At 36.9% G+C, this 14,132-nt stretch overlaps 1 protein-coding gene across 1 annotated transcript in view; it reads left to right on the forward strand.

Annotated features, from left to right (window-relative positions):
• The window catches only part of KPNA1 (karyopherin subunit alpha 1), a 71,650-nt gene that overhangs the window by 25,953 nt on the left and 31,565 nt on the right, over positions 1-14,132 (forward strand). The window contains exons 2-3 of the mRNA XM_019922367.3: positions 146-279; positions 13,384-13,491. Coding sequence (XP_019777926.1) covers positions 151-279; positions 13,384-13,491 — 237 coding nt within the window. The 5' untranslated portion in view covers positions 146-150. The remainder of the gene's footprint in view (positions 1-145; positions 280-13,383; positions 13,492-14,132) is intronic.

The following is a 14,132-nucleotide window of genomic DNA, read 5'->3' on the forward strand; positions in this document are numbered from 1 at the left end:
AATAAAGCTGTTAAAGTAACCATTTGACATTCCTGTGGGGTGGGTCTGAGCATGTATATGTTTAAAAGATTGAGCTATTGAAGTAACAGAGCTCTTTATATTCAGCTGAGCTCATCTGTTCCCTCCCTCCCTCTTATTTTTGTAGAAGTCATGACTACCCCAGGAAGAGAGAACTTTCGCCTGAAAAGTTACAAAAATAAGTCCCTGAATCCTGATGAGATGCGCAGAAGGAGAGAGGAAGAAGGACTGCAGTTACGTAAGCAGAAAAGAGAAGAGCAGGTAAGTCCTTTACCCTTAATTAATTTCTCTTAAAACACTTAATGTTTCTTTTTAATCCTGACAGCACTGTCCTGTATTTTAATTTTAACAATGTTTAATATATATGTTTGTGTGGTGTATATCCCCCTCCCAACTATAAAATCAACATGTTTTAGGGGTAGGGGAGTGGAGGTAATGAAAAACAGAATACAAGAATGAAGAAATCTCTCAGGTTCTCATGTTCCCAACTACTATTTAATATTTTGGGGCTTCCCTGGTGGCGCAGTGGTTGAGAGTCCGCCTGCCTGTGCAGGGGACACGGGTTCGTGCCCCGGTCTGGGAAGATCCCACATGCCGTGGAGCGGCTGGGCCCGTGAGCCATAGCCACTGAGCCTGCACATCCGGAACCTGTGCTCCGCAACAGGAGAGGCCACAACAGTGAGAGGCCCGTCTACCGCAAAAAAATTAAAAAAAAATAATATTTTGGCCTATTTGTTTTATTTTTCTAGAGCTCCAACTTCTTTAAGATTTTATGTGTTTATTAATGAATTCTCAAGTGACCAACAGAACGTTGCTTTTCATTCTGAGTTTTAATCTGAAAGTTTATAAACATGTACAAAAATAAAGAATGGATAATGAACCTCATAAACCCACCCTTTGGGTTCAGTAATTATCAACAGTTTGCTGTACTTGCTTTGTGTCTTTCTATCTTTATGTTTCTTTATTAGGTAGTATTTTGAACAAAATTTCAAGGAATAAGTCTTTTCACCCCTGAATTCTGTATTATTCATAAGGACATTTAGGACAAGGATTTTTGATCATTTTTAACCTGAGAATGTCTACAGGGGAATCTGAGACTCAACTTCTCTTTACCTTTCTCTTAAAATGCTTAGGACAAATGGTCCATACCTTTTGGCAAGAAAATTTAAAGGCAGAACACTTAGGTGACTTTTTTTGCTAAGGCTTGAGCTTGGAAGGACCATTTGACCCCCACACTATGAAAGCTCCATAAAAGGCAAGTGAATGAGTCAGAATCCTTCATACCTGAGAAATAAGGCAATTTGTTATAAATAGTTTACAGTTATAAACGTGAGTTATTCAACATACACTGTTCTTTTGGGTAACACTGCACTAGATAATCCAATTATTTGAAGTTCAGGAGTGCATTACAACCTCAGTGTTTTATTTGTTTGGGCTGTAGATGTTTGAATCACTTTATCATTATTACTATTGGCAGGAGGGCAATGAGTTTGTAATATTGTAATAGAGTTTATATTAAATGCAGCAAATCAAGTTATGAGTTCTTAACATTCTGCTTTACTGTCTTTGAAAGCAATCACTTATTCATAAAAGGATGAGTTTCTCTTGGTTTCTTGTTGCATCTTTATTCATCTCTGTGTCTTATTCGAAGTGGAACCTTTTCTTTGCATGAGCTTTTATTTAGCTTCTATTTTGGGGGTAAATTTCAGGTATTACAACAGCATTATTTTATATTTACATGTAAATGTGAATACATGTATGTACGCACACAAGCACAAGTATAGGTCTGAATATAACCACTAGCTTATACATTATATTTGGCATAAAGGCATTTGAAGATATAGTAATGACAGTCTGCCATTAACAGTGTTTATTTTATACTGTTTCTTCTTGGTGACAGGGAATTCATGTTATTAGACTTCATTGTAAAATTTATATAAACAAAAAGTAAGTTTTTCATATTCAGTTGCCTGAAGGCAGATGCTCTGTCAGGTCGCAAGTATGGCCCCACTTACCTGACTAAAAACATTTGTAATTGAAGTACTGTCATCTTCATTGTATGAGTCTGAAACTGCTAGGGCTTTAATAGGTTTCTGTGATAAGTTTCTGGAATATTGCTCTATATAAAATCTTAATTTTGTTGTTTCATATGTGCCGTGTTATGTAAGGAGAACTGTAAAGCAAATCAGGCTTCTTAATATCACAGCAGTACTTGTTTCACACCTAATTTGTAAAATAGTAAACATCAGTAATATACAGATTCATTTAGGTACTGTTTGCCTTTCCACAGTTGCTTAGTCATCTATCTGGAGAAGTCACAGGCTTAGGCCAGCTGTGCAGCTAGATTCGAGGGTAGTACAGGAATTGATGCTGCCAAGTACACAAAAGATAACTGCATCTTTTAGAGCTTTCCTTTCAGCAGACTAGCACTTAATATTTGTTATTTAGGCAGCACTGTATAAATGACCTTTATTTATTTGACACCAGCAGACCAAACTAAAATTTATTTTTTGGCAAAAATTTTACTAGTTGATGTCATTCTGATTGAGCCAGTTTTATAATTTTTTATGTATAAAAAGATGAAATTTGCATTTACTATTAAAATATTTTGAATTAAGCAGACTCTTGCTAACTCAATGTGTGTAGGTAACATAATGATGCTAAGAAGTTTGTAAAAACCATAGTGATAAAGAATGGAGGCTTGATTGATGTTTTTAGTTACAAGAAATATTTTGTGAAGTAAGCAAGTTGATAAAACTTGTGGACAGCCAACTTTTCCCACTGAATAACTTGTTTACAATTTCAGTCAACATGTAGTCTGTACATGGTATACAAATCATGATTATTTTGGCCATTTTTGTCTTTTTTAAAACCTATTTTTTTGAGACAACAGGGATGGACTTTGAAGGCATTATGTGGAGTGAGATAAGCCAGACAGGGAAAGACACATGCTTATATGTGGAATCTAAAAACAAAAAACAATAATACCCAAACTCATAGAAAAAGAGATCAGACTTGTTATCAGAGGTGGATGACTGGGGAAGGGAGAATTGGAGGAAGGTGGTCCAAAGGTACAAACTTCCAGTTATAAGATAAATAAGTATGAGGGAGGTAATGTACAACATGACTGTAGCTAACACTGGTGTATGATATATAGGAAAGATGAATAATTTTTTTTCTTTCTTTCTATTGTATCTATATGAGAAGATGAATGTTAGCTGAACCTGTTGTGGTAGTCACTTCATAATATACGTAAATCACACCATCATGCTGTATACCTTGAACTTATATAGTGATGTATGTCAATTATTTCTTAATAAAACTGGTCAAAGAAGCAGATGAAAACAAACCAACCTATTTTTCTCTGAATAATACGTGTACATAGTTGAAAAAATTAAATAGTCCTAAAATACTTGAAACCAAACCAGCAGTGTTCTTGGTCTCATTCCCAAGTAAACCACTTTCAACCTCTCAGCTATTCAACGTGGTTTATATACTGCTACATTTCTGAGTAATATGTGTATGTTACTATATGTCTTTATCAATTTAAAGTATTATCTATTGATGTTCTGTTATAGTAGGTGAGGATTTAAGCTCTTAAACCACTCTTTCCCTTACCTGTGTATCTTCCTAGTGTAGAGTTATATTACAATATGTAAGAATTCACTGCTGAGCTGAATAGTATACTGTGGTTACATTTCCTTTCTTTTTTTTTTTTTTTTTTTTGTGGTACGCGGGCCTCTCACTGTTGTGGTCTCTCCCATTGCGGAGCACAGGCTCCGGACGTGCAGGCTCAGCGGCCATGGCTCACGGGCCCAGCCACTCTGTGGCATGTGGGATCTTCCCGGACTGGGGCACGAACCCGTGTCCCCTGCATCGGCAGGTGGACTCTCAACCACTGCGCCACCAGGGAAGCCCTACATTTCCTTTCTTAATACTTTGTTTTTTCCTGGGGTTAATTGTCTCATTTTTTAACTGCTTGGCTTTCTTCTAATTCCTGGCTGTCTTCTCTTTCCTACAGTTCTTTTAAATTATTTTTGTCTGATTTTCTACTTGGTTAAACTTCTCAGATAATTTCAGTTCTATTTCTTTACTCTAGAGGCCTTCATCTTATATTTGTTGTCCTCTTGCTCCAGTCGGTATTGTTTATCCTGTGGGCTTGTTGCATAGCTGTAGTCTTAGGTAATTTCTTAACTTCTTTTCTTGTCATCCTTGTGATGTAAATAGTATTGTGTTTTTGATTTTGAATTCCATCATACCATATTAAGGACCCTGCCTGTGAATATAAATTTTGCATTACCAGTAGATATAATTTTAGTGATTAGGTTTGATTTTTGAGTCATGTAAATGTTTTAAGTAATTGTAAAACAAAACTAAATCAACATGAGGGAGGCTATCCTTAAAAATAAAAGTAATTAAAGGACGCTTACTGTGTATCATGCTTGTTGTGGTTAAACTACATAGAAAGGAGTTATTTAATAAACTTTAAAATATGGCAATATGATTAATTATCTATATTGGGATATATCGTAAGGACAAAAAAGTATAAACAAATCTTTAACTGCTTTTTGTAATCATATAGGATTGATATTTATTCTGAAACTATATATTCTTATATATAAACAGAGCAAATAAGTATTTATGTATTTAATACTAGGAACCTGGATTTTTTTAGCTTAAAATATGGAAATGTAAAGTCAAAGAAGTTACATAAATTTGAATTGGTAATATCACTAGGGATTCATTATATATAGTCCTAGCCACATCAGTCAGACAAGAAAAAGAAATAAAAGGTATCCAGATTGGACGGGAAGAGGTAAAACTGTCATTATATGCAGATGATATATGATATACTCTATATAGAAAACCCTAAAAACTCCACACAAAAACTTTTAGAATAAATGAATTCAGCAAGGTAGCAGAATACAGGATTAATATACAGAAATCTGTTGGCATTTCATTGCACTAACAACGCAATATCAGAAAGAGAGTAAAAAAACAATCTCTTTTAAAATAGTGTCCAAAAAAAAAAAAAAAAACCTAGGAATAAACCTGACCAAGGAGGTGAAAGACGTATACCTTGAGAACTATAAAACATTGACGAAGGAAATTGAAGACGATTCAATGAAATGGAAAGATATCCCATGCTCTTGGATTGGAAGAATTAGTATAGTTAAAATGGCCATACTACCCAAAGCAATCTACAGATTTAATGAGATCCATATCAAATTACCCATGACATTTTTCACAGAACTAGAAATCTTAAAATTTATATGGAACCATAAAAGACCCAGAATTGCCAAAGCAATCCTGAGGAAAAAACACAAAGCTGGAGGCATAACCCTCCCAGACTTTACACAGTACTACAAAGCTAATCAAAGCAGTGTGGTGTTGGCACAAAAATGGGCATGGATAAATAGAGAATAGAGAGCCCAGAAGTAAACCAACACACCTACGGTAAATTAATCTTTGACAAAGGAGGCAAGAATATACAATGGAGAAAAGAAATTCTGTTCAACAAGTGGTGTTGGGAAAGCTGGACAGCCTCATGTATTGATAAATCAGTGAAGTTAGAACAGTCCCTCACACCATATACAAAAGTAAACTCACAATGGCTTAAAGACTTACATATAAGACATGATACCATAAAACTCCTAGAAGAGAACATAGACAAAACATTTTCTGATATAAATCATACCAATGTTTTCTTAGGTCAGTCTCCCAAAGCAAAAGAAAGAAAAGCAGAAATAAATGGGACCTAATCAAACTTAGAAGCTTTTGCATGGCAAAGGAAACCATAAACAACAAAAAAAGACAGCCTACATAATGGGAGAAAATATTTGCAAACGATGTGACCAACAAGGGCTTAATTTCCAAAATATATAAACAGCTCATACAGCTCAACATCAAAAAAACCCCAAAAAAACCCCAATCAAAAAATGGGCAGAAGACTTAAATAGACATTTCTCTGAAGAAGACATACAGATGGTCACATACGCATGCACACACATACACACGCGCGTGTGTGCGCGCACAATGGAATATTAGTCAGCCATAAAAAGAATGAAATATTGCCATTTGCGGGAACATGGATGGACCTGTAGAAAATCATAGTTAAGTGGAGTAAATCAGACAGAAAAAAAAGACAAATATATGATATCACTTATGTGAAATCTAAAATATAATCCAAATGAATCTATATACAAAAGAGAAATAGACTCAGACATAGAAAACAAACTTACGGTCACCAAAGGGGAAAGAGAGGTAGGGGAGGGATAAATTAGAAGTATCGGTTTCACAAACTACTATACATAAAATAGATAAGCAACAAGAATTTACTGTATAACACAAGGAACAACATTCGGTATCTTGTAATAACCTATAATGGAAAATGATCTATCTTTAAATCACTTCGCTATACACCTGAAAATAATACAATATTGTGAATCAGCTATACCTCAATTAAAAGCAAAACAAAACAGGAAAACAGACATCAAGCATTCAATGACAGTAATCTCTAGAGATGGGAAACAAATGAGGTGAGCTCTACAACTTGCATCAGCTTGCTGCCTGAGAGTTTCCAAGTTTCAACACAGGGAAGGGGAACTAAGGCAGAGCCCATAGATTGCTTGAGTTGAGACAGAGCTGAGTCCTGGGACACCAAAACAAATGGAGTTCATAGGATGGAATACCAGAAAGGACAGACCTTTATACATAGAGAACTGGAGATCTTCAAAGGATTTCCTTGAATATTCAGCATGTACTGATCACATATGTTTGAGGAAACTACCCAAGGCTGGAGAAATACCCAAATGGATTAGAGGGAACAGTGCCTGGCACTTGTACAGGGCTAAGAATAGTGCCTGTTCCCCTAACCAGACTGGAATAATACTTGGGGCATTAGGTATTCAAGAGAGTCTTGCCTCAGTAGTGGAGATTAATTAGCCATAGACTTAGTACTGCTTCAGACCTACCTAGCAAATCATAAAAGCAAGATCCAAGAAGATCACACTGTTTCCATATTACTTAGCTACATATCAGAACAACGCCCAAGAAAATTTATAGGAATACAAAAATATCCAGTACCCAACTAAGTCAAATTGACAATGTCTGGCATCCAAACAAAGATTACCAGGTGTACAAAGAAGTAGGAGAACATGATCATTAATCAGGAGAACAGTCAAGTAACTGTACTATGTTCAAAACATTAAGTAGAGGCATAGAAGATAGAAAAATGACTCAAATTGAACTTCTAGAGAAAAACTACGATGTCAGAACAAAAATACACAGATAGGATCAGTGGTAAATTGGAAATTGCAGAAGAGAAGATTAATGAACTTCAAGGGATAAGACTAGAAACTATCCAAAATGAAAAAGAGAGGTAGAAGAATACACGCGTGTGCACGCATGCACATGCGCGCATACACACGGAAGAGCAGACATCAGTGAGTGATGGGACAACTTATAAGAAACCTAATACATGGTTTGGGTCCCTGAAGGAGAGGAGAGAGGGTGGAAGAGAAAAAAATGTTTGAAGAAATAATGGCTAAAAACTTTTCATAATTATTGAAAACTATAAACCCACTGATCCAAGAAACTCAGTGAATTCCAGCCACGAAAGACATGAAGAAAACTACACTATGGCATGGTATAGCCAAACTACTTATAACCAGTCATAAAGAGAAAGTCTTAAGAACATCCAGAGAAAACAGTCGTGTTATATAAAGAAGAACAAAGATAAAGTTGACATCAGATTTCTCATTAATAGTGTATAATGCAAGCCAGAAGACAGCAGAAAAACATCTTTAAATTACTCAAAGAAAGAAACTGTCAACTTTAAATTCTGTAGCTGGCAAAAATATTTTTCAAAAACTATGGTGAAACAAAGCTGTGTTCAGGCATACAAAAACTGAAAAAATTCATCACTACCAGATCTGTACTACAAGCAATGTTGGAGGGTGTCCTTTAGACCAGGGGTCCCCAACCCCTGGGCTGCAGACTGATACCGGTCCGTGGCCTGTTAGGAACCAGGCCACACAGGAGGTGAGTGGTGGGCGAGTGAGCGAGTGAGCGAGCGAGCGAAGCTTCATCTGCCACTCCCTACCACTCCCCGTTGCTTGCATTACCACCTGAACCATTGTCCCCCTGCCCCAGTCCGTGGAAAAATTGTCTTCGGTCCCTGGTGCCAAAAAGGTTGGGGACCGCTGCTTTAGACAGAAGTTAAATAATGCCCTGAATTACTTTGAAGTAAATCCCAGACATCAAATTATTTCATTTATAAATACTTCAGTATGTATCTCTGAAAGATAAAGGCTTACCAGAGTAGTACAGGCATACCTTGTTTTATTGCACTTTGCTTTATCATGCTTCACAGATATTGTGTGTGTGTATGTGTTTAATAAATTGAAAGTTTGTGGCAGCCCTGCATCAAGTGTGTTGGCATCATTTTTCTAATAGCAGTCGCTCAGTTCGTACCTCTATGTCACGTTTTGGTAGTTCTCACGTTTCAAAGTTTTTCATTATAATTGTATTTGTTATGGTGATCTGTAATCAGTGATGTTACTTTTTTTTGATATTGGAAAAAGATTATGACTCGCTGAAGGCTCAAGTGATGGTTAACATTTTTTTGCAATAAAGTTTTGTTTTGTTTTGTTTTATTTCGGCCGCACTGCACAGCACGCAGGATCTTTTAGTTCCCCTGACCAGGGACCGAACCCGTGCCCCGTGCATTGGAAGCACAGAGTCTTAACCACTGGACCGCCAGGGAAGCCCCAGCAATAAAGTATTTTTACATTAAGATATACATTGTATTTTTTAGGCATAATGTTTTTGGGCACTTCCTATAATATACTGCAGTATAGTGTAAACATAACTTTTACATGCACTGGGAAACCAAAAAATTTGTGTGACTCACTTCATTGTGGTGGTCTGGAACTCAACCTGCGATATCTCCAAGTCATGCCTGTGTTATCATACCTTAAAAAGTTAACAGTTCCTTAATATCAAGCCTCTAGTCAACACCCATCAGTTTTTCACCTCAAGCTTAGTAACCTTTGATGGTCATTACCTAGATCCATTACTTTACCAGGAGTTGCAGTGATCATTTTATCATTCCTTCTGCTTTTATTAACTAGCAGGTCACTCTAAAGAGGAGCTTTTCCTCAACAAGTTTTTTGTTTTCCTGAATTACTAATCATATAGGAAAGAGAAATACTTGATTCTCTCCCTTTGTTTTCAAAATAATGAGTTGGTTCCTTAGCATCCTCCAAGGGGAGCAGTAAAGGGTGAGTGTGTATTAAGACATTATCAGGGGACTTCCCTGGTGGTCCAGTGATTAAGACGCCATGCTTCCACTGTAGGGGACATGGGTTCAATCCCTGGTCAGGGAACTAAGATCCCGCGTGACATGCCCTTGGCGCACCTAAAAATAAATAAATAATTAAAAAAATTATTAGAAACTCATAGTGTTTAACATAATAGAAGTATTTAAATTTATTTCAGCTATTACTCTTTTCTAACTAAAAAAAAAAATCTTTGTGGTATACAATATGTCATACGTTATTGACAGTGTCAATATGTCATTGATATATGTCAATGTAGTTGACATACAATGAAGTGCACAATTTGATGAGTTTGAACATGTGTGTATATATATATCTGTGAAACTATCACCATAATTAAGATAGTGAATATGTTTATCTCCCCAGACTTTTCTGGTACACCTTTATGGTACCTTTTCTCTACCCCTCTCATCCTATCTCCAAGCCACTTCTGATCTGTTTCTGTCACCACTCGTTAGTTTGCATAAATGAAATTATACAGTGTGCATTCTTGTTTGTCTGGCTTCTTCTTTTTTAATCTTTATTTTGAATGTTTTATAGAATTTATTTATTTATTTATTTTTGGCAGCATTAGGTCTTTGTTGCTGCACGCGGGCTTTCTCTAGTTGCGGCGAGCGGGGACTGCTCTTCATTGCCATGTGTGGGCTTCTTACTGCAGTGGCTTCTCTTGTTGAGGAGCACAGACTCTAGGCGCACAGACGTCAGTAGTTGTGGCATGCAGGCTCAGTAGTTGTGGCTTATGGGCTCTAGAGCGCAGGCTCAGTAGTTGTGGCGCATGGGCTTAGTTGCTCTACGGCATGTGGGATCTTCCCGGACCAGGGCTCGAACCCGTGTCCCCTGCGTTGACGGGTGGATTCTTAACCACTGTGCCACCAGGGAAGTCCAATTTCACTACCTTTTAACGATTTCTGGTGTTTGTCATTTCTTTTCTTTTTTTCTTTCTTTTAAACTTTATTTTTTAGGCTGTGCCTTGCGGCTTTTGGGATCTTAGTTCCCCGACCAGGGGTTGAACCCATGCCCTCAGCAGTGAAAACACAGAGTCCCAACCGCTGGATTGCCAGGGAATTCCTGGGTGTTTGTCATTCTTTTTTTAGATCTGTATTTCATCTGGTATCATTTTCCTTATGTCTGAAGAACATCCTTTAACATTTCCTCACAGAGCTGATCTGTTGGTGATGAATTCTTTTGCATTGCTGAAAAAAGTATTTTACTTCCATTTTTAACAGTTTCTCTCCCCTCCTTTTTTTTTTGCGGTACGCAGGCCTCTCACTGTTGTGGCCTCTCCCGTTGCGTAGCACAGGCTCCGGATGCACAGGCTCAACGGCCATGGCTCACGGGCCCAGCCACTCTGTGGCATGTGGGATCTTCCCAGACCGGGGCACGAACCCATGTCCCCTGCATCGGCAGGCGGACTCTCAACCACTGCGCCACCAGGGAAGCCCCTCCCCTTTTTTTTTGGATTTCTTTTTTTTTTATAATAGTACTATGGTTGATTTACAGTATTATATTAGTTGCAGGTGTACAACATAGTGATTCAATATTTTTATAGATTATACTCCATTTAAAGTTATTATAAAATGATGGCTATGTTTCCCTGTACTGTACAATATATCCTTGTTGCTTATTTATTTTATACATACTATTGATAGTTTGTGTCTCTTAATCCCATACCCCTATCTCATCCCTCTCCCCTTCCATCTGCCTATTGATAAACACTAGTTTGTTCTCTATATCTGTGAGTCTGTTTCTCCTTTGTTATCTACAATTGTTTGTTTTATGTTTTAGATTTCACATGTAAGTGATAACACAGAGTATCTGTTGTTGTCTTTTTCTGTCTGACTTATTTCACTGAGCATAGTACTCTCTAGGTCCATCCATGTTGTTGCAAATGGCAGAATTTCATTCTTTTTTCGTTTTTTGAGGAACTTCTATAGTGGCTATCCCAGCGGTCACTTGTGATACTTTAACTGTGTTTGATCCACACTCTCTGGTTTGCATTGTTTCCAGCAGCAAGTCTGCTGTCAGTCTTACCTTTGGTTTCCCTGCATGCATGTAAGATGTCTTTTTTCCTTTGGCTGCTTTATCTTTTATTTTATCTTTTTATTCCTGATTTTAAACATTGATATAATGTCCTATCATGTTTCCTTCATATTTCTTCCTGGAGTTCTTTGAGATTTTGGATTTGTGGTTTGTATTTTTCACAGATTTGGAAAAGTTTTGACCATTAATTTTCCAAATACATTTCCCTACCCCCATCCTTGGGGCTCCAATGCATGTGTGTAGTAGGCCACTTGATGTCCCACAGCTGACTTATGTTTTGTACATATTTTCTCAGCCTTTTTTCCATCCCTTTTATTTTGTGATGGCCTTAAATTCACTAATCTTTTCTTCTACAATATCTAATCTGACGTTAATCACCTCCAGCATACTTTTCATTTGAAAAATTGTACTTTTTATATCTAGGTGTTTGATTTGCCTTCTTTTTTCATGTATTCCTATCTCCTTCTCATGGTTATACTTTCTTCTACTTTTGAATACATGAAATATATTTATAACAGCTATTTTAATTCCTTGTCCAGTTCTTCCATGTTCCGTTTATAGGTGATTTTGATTGATATGATTGCTTTTTCTTTTCCTCGTGGGTGGTCTTTTCTTACTTCTTTTGCATGCTTATTAGTTATTGATTGAATGCCGAGCATTGTAAATTTTACCTCCTTTGTCGGAGTTTTTTGTATTCTTTTAATATGTGTAATTCTGAATTTATCATTGGATGTAGTTAAGTTACTTGAAACCAGTTTGCTTTTATGTTTCATTGGGCTGGACCAGAACAGTCTTTAATCTGGGACTAATTTATCTCACTACTGAGTCAATACCCTTCTGAGTATTCTCCTTAGTGCCCCATATATTGGGAGGTCTTTTCAATTAACAGCTAGGTGAAACATGAATGATTGCTTGACCTGTGTGACCTTCAGAATTGTTCTGCATGCTCCTTGAAGGCAGTTTCTTTTCCAGCTTTGGACCTTTTCATCACACACCTGCGCTTGTTAGTACTAAGCCAGTAAAGACTTAAGGGGAACCTTTCACAGATTTTTGGAGTTCTGTGTTGATCGCTTGTCTTCAGTACTCTGCCTTGTAGATTCTAGGTGTCTTGGCCTCATCAGTTCTGAATGCTGTCTCCTCACTTGAGGGGGCTTCTAGACCCTGTTTAGGTTCACCCTACCTGTGCTGCAGGCTGGAAACTCCATCCAGGCAATTGTAGGACTAACCTTGTTTCTTTTCTTCTGAAGGATCACTGCCTCTGTTGTCTGTTGTCCGATGTCTGAAACCTATGATTTTAGGGATTTCGTCTGCTTTTTTTAGTCATATAGGGTGAGAGGATAAGTTATTATTACTCTGTCATGGCTTAATGAATAAGTGTACTGCCTAGGATGTAACGGAAGGCATCTTAGTGAGTTGCCATTAGCGAGAACTATTCTCCTTTGCCTGCACAAATTAATGGGTGCTTTAAAAGTAGTGTTCAAGCAGAGGTCATTTGTCATCATTGGTTGTGGACAGGTTGGGAAGGTCAGGAAGCCTTGATCCACTGTCCTTTAGGGTTATGAGGGAGGTATTAAGTCATTCTAACAACATTTTTATCCCATTTCCCCTGATGTATTGGTAAGACTATCCTATCACCTACTTCAGTAGTGAAGAGGGAAATGACCAAGCATGCCTCAGCTCCTTTTTCAACCTTATGTGTTTTTTTTATATGTCATGTAGTGTCAGGCCTCTCTTAGTAAGTTTTACCTCATCAAGGGTTGGTGATAGTATGTTGTGATACTTAATTGCATTAGATTATAAGACTGGAGAATTCTGAAGTAGTTCCTCATCAGGAAGGGTTGAAGGTGGCACAAATGTTAGAATTTTAAAAATGATTTTCAAAAAGCTCCATCCTTATTGCTTTTTTAAAAGTGGGGTGCCTAGTGTTTGGATGTTGAACTACCTTGTGTTAGAATTATTTTAGTAACAGACTTTTATTTTTCAGTTATTCAAGCGAAGAAATGTTGCTACAGCAGAAGAAGAAACAGAAGAAGAAGTTATGTCAGATGGAGGCTTCCATGAGGCTCAGATTAATAACATGGAGATGGCACCAGTAAGTGGGATAATGAAAGAACCTCTTTTTACTCTTTTTCTGATGAAGATATGAGGTTAGATCTTTTTTGGAGTTTAAAATAAAAAGGTTAGGGGAGTTCCCTGGTGGCCTAGTGATGAGGATTCTGGGCTTTCACTGCAGTGGCCCATGTTCAATCCCTGGCTGGGGAACTGAGAGCCTGCAAGTTGTGTGGTGCAGCCAAACAAAAAAAAAGGTTAGATGGCTATGAAAAGTACTTGGCATTTCAGTTTTAAAAGGAAACTATATCTGTAAACTCGTGGTTCATAAATGTTTATTATATTTTGAATAACATGCAGTTAAACAGAATTAACTAATTATGAGATCAATTCAGCTATTAAAACTTAAAAGGATAATTATAAAATTATTCCTTAAAAGTTGATAATAAGCAATACTTTAAAGGAAATCCCAATTTGTTACTCATTCCAAGTACAAAATTGGACATATTCATATGATTTTAAAAACTGATTCCACATCACAAGAATTTTCTATTGTAACCCATTTTGTAACTTTCTTGAGGTTGCATAAACAGATAAAAATTATGCTTTATTTATATGGATCACCCCTGTCTAGATTTCCAGTTTATTTTGATCAATTGTATATGTTTTAATAGATCATATATA

The sequence above is a fragment of the Tursiops truncatus genome, chromosome 4 (genome assembly GCF_011762595.2).
Source record: "Tursiops truncatus isolate mTurTru1 chromosome 4, mTurTru1.mat.Y, whole genome shotgun sequence".
In the NCBI taxonomy this organism is placed as follows: Eukaryota; Metazoa; Chordata; class Mammalia; order Artiodactyla; family Delphinidae; genus Tursiops; species Tursiops truncatus.